The sequence below is a fragment of the Simochromis diagramma genome, unplaced genomic scaffold, assembly GCF_900408965.1.
Source record: "Simochromis diagramma unplaced genomic scaffold, fSimDia1.1 OVJJ01000822.1, whole genome shotgun sequence".
In the NCBI taxonomy this organism is placed as follows: Eukaryota; Metazoa; Chordata; class Actinopteri; order Cichliformes; family Cichlidae; genus Simochromis; species Simochromis diagramma.
Window position 1 is genome coordinate 8,238,054 of NW_024387520.1, and position 15,841 is coordinate 8,253,894.

General features: G+C 41.3%; 2 protein-coding genes across 4 annotated transcripts in view; one reads left to right on the top strand and one right to left on the bottom strand.

Moving 5' to 3' along the window:
* The window catches only part of glt1d1 (glycosyltransferase 1 domain containing 1), a 32,507-nt gene extending 30,972 nt beyond the window's left edge, over positions 1-1,535 (top strand). Inside the window, exon 11 of one of the 3 annotated variants that reach the window (XM_040019713.1) lies at positions 1,139-1,535. In XM_040019713.1, coding sequence (XP_039875647.1) covers positions 1,139-1,285 — 147 coding nt within the window. In that variant the 3' untranslated portion in view covers positions 1,286-1,535. The remainder of the gene's footprint in view (positions 1-1,138) is intronic. The other 2 variants (XM_040019712.1, XM_040019710.1) reach the window with 2 other exon arrangements.
* A 168-nt stretch (positions 1,536-1,703) lies between these two features.
* Positions 1,704-15,841, bottom strand: part of LOC120726260 (transmembrane protein 132D) — a 29,530-nt gene continuing 15,392 nt past the window's right edge. Inside the window, exons 4-9 of the mRNA XM_040019705.1 lie at positions 10,428-10,620; positions 8,417-8,560; positions 5,072-5,277; positions 4,540-4,804; positions 4,177-4,368; positions 1,704-4,089 (exon numbers count right to left, since the gene is read on the bottom strand). Coding sequence (XP_039875639.1) covers positions 2,776-4,089; positions 4,177-4,368; positions 4,540-4,804; positions 5,072-5,277; positions 8,417-8,560; positions 10,428-10,620 — 2,314 coding nt within the window. The 3' untranslated portion in view covers positions 1,704-2,775. The remainder of the gene's footprint in view (positions 4,090-4,176; positions 4,369-4,539; positions 4,805-5,071; positions 5,278-8,416; positions 8,561-10,427; positions 10,621-15,841) is intronic.

Genomic DNA, 15,841 nt, shown 5'->3' on the forward strand with positions numbered 1-15,841 from the left:
TGTAGCGTGATGTTGTTGTAATGGTGGGGATAATTCCTCTCTGCACGTGTGCTCCACTGAGCTGCTGGTAGGAAGCTCACACAGATGGTTGCAGCAACTTGGACCGGATAAACAAGGACCTCGGCCAGGACCGACGGGCAGAGAGTGCTAGTCTTTGAGCCGCCTTTGCAGTAGCTCCCATGCAGGACTTTTCACGCACGCTAAAGTCTTTCCTTATTCTTTCCACTGACAGTATGTCTTGTTCTTCAAGATGGAATTACATGAGGAGTGTGGGTATTAAGAAATGTGTCGAGCAAAGTAAACACAAAAGCACTCACGAGCTTTAAAGAGGAAAAATGGCCTGTCCTGTCGGGCTCTGTAATTTGCACCAAGAGTGAAGTGAATATAAGCGCGCCTCTCATAAGTTGAGCTTTAATCCTTTTGCTGTGAGGATTTATAGCCCTCATATGTCCATACAGAAGAGCTGTTTCCCACCAAGAGCCTCTCCAGACATAATCACATCACTTGAAGTGAAGTAAAGCAAAATGGCCTGCTGACTGGCAGTGGCTAAAACTTTGTGTGCCCATTGGCTCAGTGCAGCAGTGAATGTTGGCTGTCATGTTGCAAGAACACTTCAAGGCACTTTGACTTCATTTTGTTGGAGGCTTCTGACAGGCTGCTAGGCCAGCAGATGAGCAAACTAGGATTCTGAATGCTGAGTGGATGGACCTCATTTCTATGAATACGTGATGGTGTTATTACTCCCTTTTTTTATACTGTTGCTCTTTTATCCTTGTCTTTTCTTTGCCATGTTCCCAACACGACTGGTTCTACAGTATCTTTTTTTTCTAACTGTATCACTTTGTTTGTTATTCTCTTTTTACATAAGCAAATGAGAGGTGGCAGCTATTAGGATAGAAAAAGGGGGTCTGTTGGGCATCCATATTTAGATATGGAGCCACAAATATCTCCATCCTTTGGCTATGTAAAGACACTTTTGAAGTATTTGCTAATCAGTGCACAGGCTTCTATCTGAGTTCTGTTCTTGTGCTTTGGATTATCGTTTATGCTTTAAAAAATATCTCCAGGCACCTTCACTGGCAAGCTTCAAGTGGCATTTGGCAATGAATGAGACTAATTTTGCCTTTATCCTTGCCAGGAATTTGTGCATCAATCTCAGAGGCTGTTGTCAGATCACGAGCTGAGAGAGAGAGTGGTGAGGAATGGAAAACTCTACGTGGAAGAGCGTCACGGCGTAAAACAGGAGAGAGAAACTTACCAGCGACTGGTGGACACTTTGCACTGAGCACATTAAACTGCAATCTGTAAACTTTCTCAGGGGCTTCAGCAGGAGAGAAGAAGAGCGCGACACTAGTCTCTCTTTGTTGCACAGGTATAATTATGCTTGTTTGCATAACAATGCGGTTTTATCTCTGCTACCTGACTGAAAATTATGATGAAGAGTGCTTTAAACCAAAGACATATGACATTTATGATGGACTCTTATTTATGGTTTAATTATGATAAAGGCATGGATACTGTGATTATTCATTCTGCATATTAAATGGTTATCGATCTAAAAAATTATCACGTTTCTCTTTATCAGACTTTTCCAAATGAAGTCCAAGATTTTTCCAGGTTATGCTACCCCTTTCTGTTTTTTATGCTGAAATAACTGGGTTACACAAAGAGAATGAACCAGTATAACTTTGTTTAAAGGATAGAATGGCACAAAAGTCCTTTTGTTTGCTGTTACAAAGGTTGATTATGATATCGTACTGCACCAGCGTAAGCACCGTAACAAAAACCTGTCAAATCAAGAACTGCATTAGTTCAGGCAGGCCACAAAGACGAGCTCGGTCACGATCCCAGCATGGCAGTGAGTCCAAGCGCAAGCCTACTTCAGCTGTCTGCTCAGTTGATGGTCTTCTATACATCCAATTGACAAATCCCATATAGGAAGCACTGTTTAAGCTGCTTGCTGCACACCTTCAAGTCACTTTGCAAATGACCTTCACCCCAGCTCCTGTGTGTCTTTCTTCTTCCTGATGTGTTTTTTCTGTGTTGGGTCTCGATGCTGCTCTCCCCACCTCATGCTGTCCACATATCCACGTAGAAATCTGTGAGGGGTCCCGAAACAGAGCTACGTTTCGAATGTAAAGTACTGCAGATGGAGATAATCTTAATCTCTGAATTAAGCAAAGAAAAAACTGCAGTAGATGACCAACTCAAGTGGCTGGTGCTTAACATAGAAAATCAATTAATAGGCAATATTGAAGATCAGTCTGTTTTAATGTTAAAAAAGCAACTGAAAATTAACCCAACTTAAAATTACAAATACATCTTTTATGTTGCATAATAGAAAACACTCCTTTTGGTTCTTATTATTTTAATCAAAGCCATATGTCTACTGAAATCAGTGTCAGATTATGCTGATATAGGATATATTTTCAATTTGGAGACACTTTCTCTGGGTGTCTTTGTACTGTATGCATCAGCATGTGAGTGCAACAATTTAGAAGTAGATATCCACATGCAGCTTTAATATTTGGTGGCTTTGTGTGAAAAGGGAGTCCGTCTGAATTGGCCGTCTCAAACACGATCACACACATCTAACTCTCCAATATTAACAATAATATACAGTACATGTACATGTAAAAGGCCTTGATAGGTAATGAAATGTAGAGGAGGGCAATTCCAAAATCATAAATTCTCGACAGTTTTCAGAGTTGACAAAGGCATTGAGGTGATCAAAGCCACATCTGCTGTACATGTGAGGTCTGATCAGGTTCTCTATTATAACTGGTCCCCAGGCTCTGTGATGGGCACTTGAGGTTCCTCCCCACAGCTGTCCTCCTTTCCAACCCAATGGATGCCATGGCCGTTCTCTCTGGGTGGGAGATGTGGTGAATGCTGGCGCTCTAGTGTGGAGAAGGTTGTGAACTGGACTCTCTTTCTCTTGCTGGTGGGCGAGTGGAGGGACTCTGTGGGCATCGGTTTGCCTCTGAGGGAGCCTACGCAACTGAGGGGAGAATCTGTGACGGAGGCCAGACAACTGGGCCTCCTGGAAAGAGAGCCAGTCTTATCAGGCCCAATGTCTATCACAGTGGTTGTAGTTTGGGAGTCTTGCTGGACCGGGCTGCCCGGCACGCTCATCACCAGCTCAGCATCTGTGCCCAGCCATACCCAGTCGTGCCTGTGGCCTGTGGGTTCCTGGCCGTGAGAGGGCGGTTTCTTGTGCCTGAACTTAACAACATATGAGACACAGTTTACCAGAAAAACCAGGATGGCCAGGCAAAAGACACCCAACAAAGCATACATGCCAATCTCTAAGTCTGTTAGAGGCCTGTTTGCCAAAACTTCTTCACCACCAACTTCTATTTCTGTCGTCCCCTGCCCAGGGGTCTCCACCTTGGTGGGGAAGTTGTTGGAGTTTACCAGATTCCTGGGAACTTTCACCGTGCTGGTGAAGCTAACGCTGCTCATATCCTCCACTATCATGTTGTCTGACCCGTATCCTTTGCTGTTCTCACCAGGGCTGCTCATTAGGCTGACATTAGCCACAGTAGTAGGACTACCAGGGTTTCCTGAATTACTGGTCTTACCCACTCCTCCGAGGCTACCGCTGGTTATCAGGGTTCTTTCTGTAGATTTAATAGTGGTCGTGATCTTCTGTATGGCGCTTTCTTCTCTGTCTAAGTTTGGCATACGTGGTGAAGCATCCTGGGATGGCTTTCTCTGCTTCCTCTGACGCTCCACTTCTTCCCCATCGTTCCCATAGTCAGTTTCCTTGTTGCTAACAGTACTGCTGTCGAATATTCCATCTGATCGCTTAGTGTTCACTTGAAATTTGACCTTGAGGGTGCCGTTGCCTACTGCAAAAGTACTTTTGCGTTTGGACTTCTGACAGGCCTCACAGATGGACATCTCTACTCTGACCAAGACTCCCTCGCCCTCTCCTTCTGCCACCACAGCTGGTGGCGTGCCCTGCACCGACACCACTCCCTGATCTAGAGAGGTCACCGTCACACGGAAAAAGGATTGATCATAAATGTCAAGAGGTGTCTGATTGCCATCACTGAATTGTATCCAGGCACTGACCAAAGCTTCCTAAGAGAACAAAGAAATTGTAAAAAGATTGTACTTTGATCTTTGAATCTAAAATCTTTACATTTAAAAAATGATAAAGGATGTTACCTGTTTGGGACTCTGTAGCACCTCCTGTGTGGTTGTGGTAGCCAGTATGGCCCTGTTGCTTCCTGCACTGAGCTGTAATGTCATGGAGAGCCCTGTAACCAGCTGAACCCCCAGCTCTGTGATGGTCACTTTGTCATCCACAACTCTGATAGTTGTTTTAGCCAAGATGGCATCAGATAGTGGAGAAAACACCTGTCAAAATCAGGTAAAGTCCCTTTTTTAGGCTGCTTTAGATTTGACCTCACTTTTAACTCTTTGCCTCAGACAGAAACTGTTCAATTCAGAAAAAGAGTTACTCTGTGAAAAGGCAGCAAGTTAGAGCTGGCTCACAAGACTAATCCAAAGAGTATTCCAGTTTATTACCTGGATGGCAGTGGTCCCAAAGTCTTTCCCCGACAGCACTCTTCCTGCCTGTAGCCTTGCCACTCGAGTGTCCTCCACCTTCATGAAGTATCGAACCAACCTTGTGACATCCACCTGCCAATCAGACCCCAGGAAATAGGCCTTTGGATCCCGGGGGTCTTCTTGCTCTGCCATGAAATGGGTTAGCACCCTCACAAGGGCATGCTGAAACTGCAGCATACAGCCCTTCCCCTTCCGATCGTCTTCATCACTGTTCCAGCCAGTTCTGGGACATGAGCACAAAAACATACGGGCAGGTCAGGCCTATCAAACAGTACATGCTTTCACCTCTATATCAATCACTCAGCCCTGTCTGTCTCTTTATTTGATTGGATCACACTGAATTATTGCAGTGCATTACATAATGGAATCTAACCTCTAAATCCTCGGAGAGATATGATTTAAATTTGTATGAATAAAAAAAATGCCCCTGGAAATCACACCTACTGTAGAAATTAAGCAAAAGTATTTTGTGTTGTTAGTGGTTTCCTACCTTTTTGAGGTGAGGATGGGTACCCTCCAGCTTTTGATCTGGCTCAGCTCTGTGTCTGACACCTCAATCTGGAGAGGAAGCCGGGGCATCCACACATTCAGTTCGAGCTGAGCACTCAGGTAGCTGTAGGTGAAGTTTACCGTCATCTTTATCTTCCCCTTAATCTCTTTTCCATTTACGAAAACATAGTCACACCTGTCGGACACCTGGAGAGGTAAAGATAAAATGGAAACAGTCCACCGGCACGTGAGCATCTTATCATTTTTTGTCTAAGATGATTATGTAAACAATCTACATCAAACTCGGGATTAAACTTGTTAATGAAAGCGATATTCTTCCTACCAATGACAAAAAATAATCAAGTATTCTCATGAAAGTCACCATTTTAACACATCGGCCATTCCTGCAACAACAAATAGCCGTGAAGCAGTTTTGCACTGGATGTGTCACCGCAGTAATGTCAGCTGGCTTTAATAAACTACTGTGATGATCACCGGTGTGAGGCGTTGGGAAGAGGCAGCATTGCAGTTTTATGTTAATCGAAATATCATGTAGTGCACGCTGAGCATCAGTCCTTCACAATCAAGTGCATTCATTACAACAGAATTTCAAAGGTGACCTTTGCAAGTTTGGGCAGCTGCTTCAGCATCATTTTGCGTCACGTCAGGAGGTTTCACTTGGTCGTCTTTGGCCAATACAATAATTAACAAATCACTGAACTCTAGTGACTGAAAACACCCAGGGGAATAAAAGGAAATACACTGACATTGACAGATGGCTAAAGGATGACTACATATATAAGTTACATCTCGAAGCGGTGTGGACCCAAGACGTACGAGATGTGCTGTCACCGGGTCGTGCAATTTTTAGTTGGTTTTTTTTTTAGAGTATCCTGTGTCATCATTGCATCTCGGAACTGCATCCCGTGGATATGGAACATCTTTAGAATAACCCCATCACTCATCATGTCAGCCCTGCTGCTAACTCGGATGTAGTTTCTGCTTTTATACCTAACAGTATATTTCTAAGAAGTGGCACAAAACCTTTCAAATAGATGTCAAGGAAAAAATTTCCATGCAAAAACAGAACAACAGACAAGGGCTCATTTATTTTCAGTGCACTTGTATTGAATCTTCATGTATTTAATTCAGTGTGTGGGAAGTCAGCTGGTCAGCCATGATTTAAGGCAATTTGCTAATTTTCTACTGTGTTAGAGGAGCACTTTCCAGGACCTCCACCGTCTGCTGTGTTCAAATAATATTCCGAAGAATAAGTTAAAAGGGAATGCCATTTTAAATGTGCCATCCGCCAACTCATTCCAGTCATAATCTCATTCTTTGTCCAAGAATATCCCTCACCATTTTCGGTATCGCAAAGATATTTATGTTAAAATGGGATTTGGCTTTCATCACTGGGTACAGTATTACAGACAGGCAGAAATTAAAAATGCTGAAATGCGCGCTTCAGTGACACAACTCTGCACATGCACATAGAGAGTTTTACTGAATGTGCACAATTAAAATATCAAGTAAATATCATGTAATATCATGTAAATTTTTTGGTTAAACTGCTGTATCACCTAATAAAAAGTTCTGGTTAATAACACGTGCTCAAAAATAAAGGAACACTTTGAAAACACATCAGATCTCAATGGGACAAAAATCATGCTGGATATCTATATTGATACAGACTGGGTAATGTGTTAGGAACGAAATGCAAATCAAAATGATCAGCCTACAAAGAGCTGGATTCAAAGACACCCTGAAACTCAAAGTGAAAAAATAATGCGGAAGTCTAGTCCATTTTGCTGAATTTTCATTGCAACAGCTCAAAATGGTACTCAGTAGTTTCTGTGGCCCCCACATACATGTATGCATGCTTGACAACGTCGTGTTCCTGACATGGCAGACGGTGCCCTGTGGAATCTCCTCCCAGATCTAGACCAGGATGTCACTGAGGTTGTGGACAGTCTGAGGTGCAATCTGGTGGTGTTGGATGGACAGAAACATAAAGTCCCAGAGGAGTTCTGTTGGATTTAGATCAAGCGAACATGGGGGCTTGTTAGTAGTATCTATTCCTTTGTCCTTCAGGAACTGCCCGCATACTTCGCCACATGAGGCCGGATAATGTTGTACATCAGGAGGAGCCCAGAATCCAATGCACCAGCATAGCACCAAAGCAGCTGAAACTGATTCACAATCCCCTCTGATACTTAACTGACCAGATCAAAATGTTAAAATGTTAAATGCTCAGATGTAAATCCTTCATATCTTAAGATATTTCCATATTTTTCTCTGTATCATTTCTACACATTTGGGAATCGCTTCCACCAAAGAGGGAGTTGTTTTTTTTGTTTGGGTTTTTTTTTCCAGGTCACGTGAGCTATAAATTCCAGATAAATCCTTCCCCATCTATCACTAGCAGATTTGATCTTCAGGCAAAATAGAGGAGAAAATATATCTGAGTCAAGCTGTTAGACTAAGAAGATTAAAGGGAATATTTGTGACTGAATCTGCTATCTGGTCAGCAAACATACAACATGGCTATAGTCAAGGTTGAAAAAGAATATTTTAGTCCACATTCGTCCTCTTGACTGTTCCACATAATTCTGTTTTTCTATAACCCGCCCAAATCTGTGCTTGATACAGGTACACTTACTGCCCGTGACCTCGTCATACTGCAAGTGCATTTATGTATTAGCTGGGACAGCTTCCGTTGGATAAACTTACAAAATTCAATTGCGCCAGAGAACTGGAGCCCACTGCATGGCTATTTCTTTTTTAATCTTGGGTAAATATATCAAGAGCCTTTGACCTCGAAGGCTAGGCACCTGACTTTCAATTTCATCCATAAACAAAGCCGGTTTTTCTGCAGTCAGTCGTGCTCACTTATACAGGATAAAAGGGACAAGTCGCGGGATGGAAGCACAGTGGTAGATTGAGAGGTCATGTTGTGAGCAATTTAGCACAGTAGCTGTTCATTGTCGGGGAGATTGATGGGAAATGTTGTCAAAGTCTCACTAATAGTTTGTTTTACCATGTGGAAAAGAGGGAGAGAGTAAAAGTGACTTTGGAGCAACGTCTTTGTGTTCAGCTGTCCTTCCCTTGACACATAAAACTAACCTTGTCCATGAGTATTACAAAGAAACTACTCAACTTTCTTATGCCTCTCAACATTAGGACAGGGAAGCAAGGTCCAAATATGAAGCACTTTATTGTTGTTGATGGACATACCACTGAAGTTCACATCCTTTGTTCTGTCATTGTTCTTGGAACGTTTAAAACCAAAGGGACGGGGAATTTGTTCATTGTAAAGTAAGTCATAAGGGGGACGTGCAAATCCTACCTTGAGAACATCTTCATCAGTGGAGCTACAGTCTGTGTAATCAGACACATCCGTGACTACTCCATCTTCCTCCACAGCTACCGTCCTCACAGGCATCACCACCTTCTTTCCTGTCAGCACAGCGGTGTTCAGAATCTCCGTGTCCTGCAGAGAGAGCGAAGGGAAATGAGTTTCATATTCCAGTTCAGTTTTAGAGTTTATGTGGTAGTGCTACTGTCACAGTGACAAAGATTTTTAATTTATTTATTTTTTAATAAGAGTGGCATGGGATGCAGTTAAAGGAGGTAGACAGGAGACACGGGCGATGAAGCGTGACTCAGCGACTCAGCAGCAGTGGCGAGGTAAGAAGGCCAATCCGCCTTTGGGAAGCAAGTGGGGGAGTAGAGTTAAGGCTGGGTGATGGCCCGGTCACCACATAGAAGTAAGAGCTAATCTTGGATTTTTTACTGCACAGGCATGTCCCTCAAAGGGATGCTGTATCACTTCACACATGGGCAAATACCCAGAAACGTGGACTAAAAATAGTCTTTATCACACACAGAGCCTGCCTGCGATGCACGGTGCATTGTTAATTATAAATGTCACGGACATAAGAGCGCTCATCCGCTTCTGGACGAGTTGGTGGTTCGATTCCTGACTCCTTTTGTCTCATTGTCTTTTGGCATAGATTGGTTGGGTTAGGGCCTTGTTTGATCAATAGCTTCCCTTGGTCTTTGAGTACCTGTTAGGTGACTAAGAGGTGAGCTCTAAAGCACTTTATTCCACAAATGAAGGCTATTTGCGTAACACTATAAATGTGAGGTGCCTTGTTAAAATAAATTGATAGTTATTTGTAGGAATCCTTGGATAATCAAAGCATGAAAATGAAGCAGATGGGTAAGTGTCGTTCTCTATGAAAAAAAAGAAAAAACAACAGAAAACAGACTGCTTTAAATGAAGCTGAATTAATCGAATATTATAAGCTGAAGTGCAGTGCAGTTCTGTGAATGAACAAATCAAATATAAAGAGACATTTGGCCACTCCAAGTATGAAAATGAAGCAGATGGAAACTTGTCCCCTCGAGAGTAAAACCGCTTTAAATTAGGCAGAAATAAATAAACGTGCAACTGAAAACTCTGATGTGAAGGTAGTATCAGTGAAGCTTTTTTCTTTCCTCCCCCCTCCTATAGAAGTAGTGAGCAGCAGCACTAGCTGAAGTTCATGGAGCAAGGCCAAGAGTGATCAGTCAGCGCTAATGTCCCCTTGAGCCAACCATCAAATCTCCTCCTGTTTGGCCTGAGGTCAGCTTCTAATCCACCAGCGAGATGAGCCATGTCAAATTTACAAATCGGGATACTGTAGCTTTTCCACATAGCTTTGAGCACTTCAGCACCTTTAAGATGGAAATGAAGCATATAGCCTGCATAATCTTACTAAAGCCTTCATTAAAAGTATAGCAATTATCTTTTATTTGTATAAATTACATATTTCAATTATATGTAGTCGAACAAATGTGAAAGTTATCTCTCCAAACAGTGTTTTAGTTAGGAGCTGGCCCCGGTGACAGATAACTCAGATTCAGCACGGCAATTAAATGTGCTATAATGTTTCTCATTGAGTAGAGGAGATTATATCACGGGTTAATAATAGAGGTAGCACAATAAAAGAGGCCTGCGGCACCAAAATAGAAGCACATGAAGCAGCTGTTAGCAGGAGAGAATGACCACATAATGCACGCTAGAACAGAGCAGAACAACACAGAGGAGACATCAGCTAGTTGACAGTCAACAACACAAGGTCACAGTCTGCTCAAAATAGAAGCCATTTACTAAACAGTCCAAAGCATATCCAGCCTTCTGTGTATGCAAACCAGACAGGAACAGATCAGAGCAAAGTGCATTTTATGATATTTTCATGCACCGACGCTCAAAGGATGCAATCTTAGCATTATTGGAAACTCTGCTGTTGGCAACATTGATCCTGGTGTTTTACTCTGATTAGGTGTGACAGGAGGGATGACAGCTAACTCACCATTACGAGAGGAGCTAGGCCGACAAAGTCTCTCTGAGTGGTATAGATCCTCATGGCTCCTTCAGTCTTGACTCCGTTTTTGGATGTGGATGGTAGCTCCAGCTTCCATATGATTACCTGGCTGTCGAGAGGGCTGCTCAATTCTTCAACTTCAAAATCAATTTGAAGTACCTCCAACAAACTGCTTTCAAGCCTGAGTGGTAAGCAAAGAGCTGTGTTAATTTGACAGATGAAATATGCATTATATACACGTGAAATCACACCTGCTTTATAATTTCAGTACAACACATCTTGTGTTAAAATGAAGATAATCAGACTCTTGTTAGCGCAGCTTCATGTTGCCTTGAGTGCTCTTCGGTTCAAGCAATAATGTAGCTTTTAATGTTTCTAAAGAGACCTGTGTATCTGAGGTTAAGTGATTAAACACAGCACAAAAGTTTACTGATCCGAAACCAGGGTTACCGAGAAACAAAAAGATGTGTAGGCACACTCTGCACTTTCAGTTCAATTCAGTTTTATGTATGTAACACAAAAAAAACAAACACAAGTGCCTCAAGGTGCTTTATACTGTAAAATAAAGACCCTGTTAGAGAGAAAACTCTGAAAACTGGGGCCAAGGCAATGGTGGGAAGGAAAAGCTCCCTTTCAACAGGAAGTAACCTCAGGCAGACCCAAGCGTAACCCTTTATTGACCATGGGCCCACCAGCGGGCCCATTTTACAGGTAAATTTGAAGGGCCGGTCAATAAAGGGTTTGAAGGGGCACACTTGACCTGGACTGGAGATGAGGGGAAAGAGAAGAGAAAAGGGAAGGCAGCGAGAAATGAGACATAAATATGTTCTGTAGTTTGTCTATTACATGCTATGGGTCAGATTTACTAAAGTGCTGCCTCAGTGCAAAGTGGGTTTTGGCATAAAACAGTAGTGTCAGTGTTTGCAAAGACAGTGCAGTGATAATATTATGTGTACGAGGTGGCAACTAAGAGAATTTTGCAACTGACCCCCTTCCTTTCTCAGAATAGAAAATTTTTAAATCAAGCGCTCTGATGGATTTACTAACGTTTGCGACACGCAATTTACTGCTAATTGCTACTGCTAATTGCTAGCACTAATTGCGCTGATATTTAACACAGAAAATGAGCATGTCCTATTTTTTTCACTTGATTTTTAAATAAACTGTGTTTAATTCAATTCACTCTTATTTATATAGCGCCAACAATAACAACAATAAAGAAAATTGTGCTCTTTTTCACTAGGAAAAAAACCCCCACACAGACACCTATGAGCACTATTTGGCAATTGTGCTTACATGCTTTTTCAACCCTTTTAGGGAACTTGGCCCTACAGTGAGTCTACAGCAACGCTTTCCGCTCCAAAAGGCCAAAGCACAGCAAGGCTTCAGACAAAAATCAGCATGTTATCATACTAACAGACTCACATATTTAGTTCTTCATCCATTTCCTGAATGTCTGCATAAAAACTTCAATCTCAGTCTTTTCAGTGATTTTTGCGTTTTTCTGTTCCTTCATGATTTATAAAGTTATAGATGCTAGTTTCACCTGTCTCCTCATTCACAAGGCACAACGGCAGAATCACAGTCTCCAGCTATTGCACTGTATAGTAACTGAAGCCTGTGTATTATTGTTGTATTTTTGTAGGCTCTCTAATTTACATCACAAAATGCCTTGAGGCGACTCCTGTCGTATGAATTTAGTCTTTAATTTAAACTATCAAGTAAAAACCTAACATCATTATTATTATTACTATTATTTTAATTAATTAATTCGTTGATTTTTTTTAAGGAAATTTCAATTCAAAGTGAGTTTGCTTTTTTCAGTACGAGGAAGAAGTAAAAGCAGTTGAGACTGAGCCTGGAGTTTTGGAGATATTCATCTTAAAATTCATAGTGACATGTTACGAATTTGGCCCCATGGATAGAAGTGTAGAAAAAAAAATTTCAGAGTGCGATGTGATCCTAGTGTTTGTGACAAGACACAGTCCTTTTTTTTAGCCGTGGAGTGGGCTTTGCATCTCTAGGCTTCTTCACAAGCTAAACTAGAAAAGAACAGAGCTGAATTTCTCTTTGCTGACACTCCCCTCGGGTTGCTGGTCGCGTTAAATGGGTGTAGAATAAAAGGTGGTCTGAGGACAGCGGCATCCTGAATACAAAACAAAGTATGAGCCTGTGTAACTTATAATAGCCTCTCAGTGATGACAGCTGCATAGAGCTTCCTAGCCACGGATTCAATTTTCTGCCATGGTCGTGTTGTAGTTAGTACCCTGGGTTTATTTGCGGGCATTGTATGGAGCTGCAGAAAAGATGTATTGCTGGACAAAAACGCAATAAGCATAAGCACATGGGCGTTATCAGTCTCACTGCATCTGTGTGTCCATGTTATAAATCTGTGTCTGACTCGTGTGGAGGCACAGCATGAAAATGACCTCTAAAAAGGCTGCACACCAGCCGCCTTTTGTTGCTCTGGAGTAACAACAGGAGGAACTGAAAGTAGTTTTTTATTATTCCTTCATTAAGTTCCAAGCGCAGCAACAAGGCACACAAAAAGCTGTCTCTGTTTGCTTCTCTCAGTCATAGCTGCCATCATTAGGAGTGAGACAGAGATTGAGTGTAATTTAATCATTTTAGGCTATCGCTCAAAGACCCAGGAATAAGATAATCGCATTCTGGTCAACTGTCAAAACAAGATATGTTTAATTCAGATAAACATGCCTATGTGGTATGAAGTCGGTATTAACCATATTAACACACATATCCAACAATATATGGGGGATGTTTTTATGTGTGTGTTATGTAAATAACACACACATAAATAACACCCCCTGTAATTTATTGTGGAGCTTACAGGGAATGGATGCTTCAGCATCTTGTTTACGGATGGCAGTCTGCCTGAGAATAGCAGTGCTTAAATATTAAGATCCACACCAAGCCCTTTGCAACTGAGGATAAAAATAAATAAATAAAGCTTAAATGTATAAATACAGCAAATACTTTTGGTGTTTGCTAAAGCCAGCTAAGCAAAAAGTCAGAGAAGTCCCCATAGTGGTGTGACAGTAGACGCTCCCAGCAGGGGTTCCGTTAGTTTCATGACATTTTAGAGAGGATTAGCAAAAAGACTGGGTAAATAAATATTTTAACCCATAAAGAAGTTGTAATAAACAATGTCACAATCCACGGCAAATGGGGAAAACAACATAATGAGGTCAAACCTATAATGACAATAAATTCAGTGTTGTTTCTCAGATTACGGCAAGCTGTCTAATGTTGTATGAAATCTAACAAAGCAATCTTCCACAAAAGCACGCTTAGCTTTACCATTTTTGAATGAAGCTCTATAGTGGGTCTAAAAAAAAATATATATATATATATATAGATATAGATATAGATATCTATCTCTATATATATATATATAGATATAGATATATATATTCACACACAGATCAAAATCTTGTTTCACAAACATCTCTTTAAAATTCCTCTAGAGGCAGAATCTAACTCTTACGGTTGACATTTTAAATCTAAAGTGTATATGTTGAGCTGGAAGAGTTCTGCAGGCACCTGCATACGTTTTTCACCACCATGCAAAACATTTATTCAATAGAAATAAATAAATAAATAAAGCATCCAGATTCTCTTTCCGTGCCATTCTTCGTATAATGCCATTTGTATTAGGGCACATGGTAATGCACAAAGGCCTATAAATCATGCCCACTGTATTCTAAGCCTATTTTCAGTGCTTTATTCATTTCTGATTGAATTTTCTGATTTCCCATGGGCCCCACCCTGACCGTTTCAGGTTCACCTATGAGTCACTACATTTTAAACATCTTGGAATGACCTTTGCCATCCAGAGGTTAACATCTGTGCTGCCTGTAACCTGAAATGTTTCCGGTGATTGGATGAAAGGTATTTTATGCGCTCCAAAAGAATTGCAAGAAACCTGTCATCCTCTGCTTTTGAGTCTGAATAAAAAGCTTTTTAGCTTTTAGTAACAACATAGTCTTTGTTACTATGTTGTCATTTTGATTCAGAAAGCTGCTAGCATAGCCCTAATGGGCTTTTGCCTATATAATTTAATAATAATACAAATTTCAATATAATAATTGTCTCCGAACTAAGTCGATGCTTTATTTAATTATGATACAATTTTGAGATTTCCCATGGGCCCCCAGACTGTGGCGCTGTCAAAGGTATTAGTTGAGGAAATGAAGGCAGGTCAGCGACAAACTTTACTGGAACTTTCTGAAACAAACTGGCGTGTGAAGAGACTCGAGGGCTGTGCAATTAGCCTGAATTAGTGTTAAATGGTACAGAAAATGGTGAGTGCTGGCACCAGATGATCCATCACAAACATGGACATATATATGCATATATCACACTAGAGCAAACTCCAAGCCCGTGGATATCAAGTGCACTCTTGCTAACTTTTTCTGCAGCCCGGAAGTGCCACGAGAAAATAATGTTCCACTGCGCTATTTTTTTTTTTCCATCCAGCGTTTGTGTCTATTGGTGCAGCCATAACCACAAAGGAAACCTGGCAAACCTTGCCCCCATCGATAAGCCACAGGTGGATCTGACTGTCATCGTGATTGCATTTTCCATCAAATTCATGTGTTGCTTGTGGTGTTTAAGACCGTTTTAGCCTTATTCTTTCAGCTGCAACCCTGGTGGGGTAAACGCTCTGGGGACCAAGTAAAGAACAAGTATTAATAAAAAACAATTCCAACTGGTTACTACACTTTGCAAATCTTCTGTAAAGGTCATCGAGTTGTCTACTAGGCTTTAGTTGTCTGCTTTAGGATTAGGTCGTCAAATGAAGGCCAATGAAATTGCCTGGAATTGTTTGCTGCCAGCAGAGAAAAATGAAGCATTGAATATTTGTGTTTGTCAGGAAAACTGAAAGGCTTTACATGATTTCTAAAAATCAGAGTCTCTATCGCTTCTCATCCACCAAGCTCCAAGGGATCATCTAGGAATGGTGATGCTGGACAATTAGAGATGCAGTTTAAATGACCCGTCTTTCACAGTATTTGGGACTCATTAAGTTACAGCCAAAATTGTAAAGTGTTTCCTGAGATTGCCTCGATGAAGAGTTGACTCACTTCATGGCACAGCCCTCAGTATAACACCGTAATATAGGAAACAAAACAGAGACAGAAACAGAGGCTGCGCAGTCAAACTGTCACTTAAGGACCCAAAAAATCACTTTAGTATGCAATTAAAACCTGATAACCACACATTACAAATAGGTAGTGTAGATTTTAACACATCCCTGTGGCAACTCCACTGTTGGCAGTAGCAAAAAGGTACAGTAATAAGCAAACCTGAGTGACAGACCATGGCATAACATTTTTCCCCTGCGTTGCCTTGTCCTTTAAAAAACAAGACAGAAAAAAAAA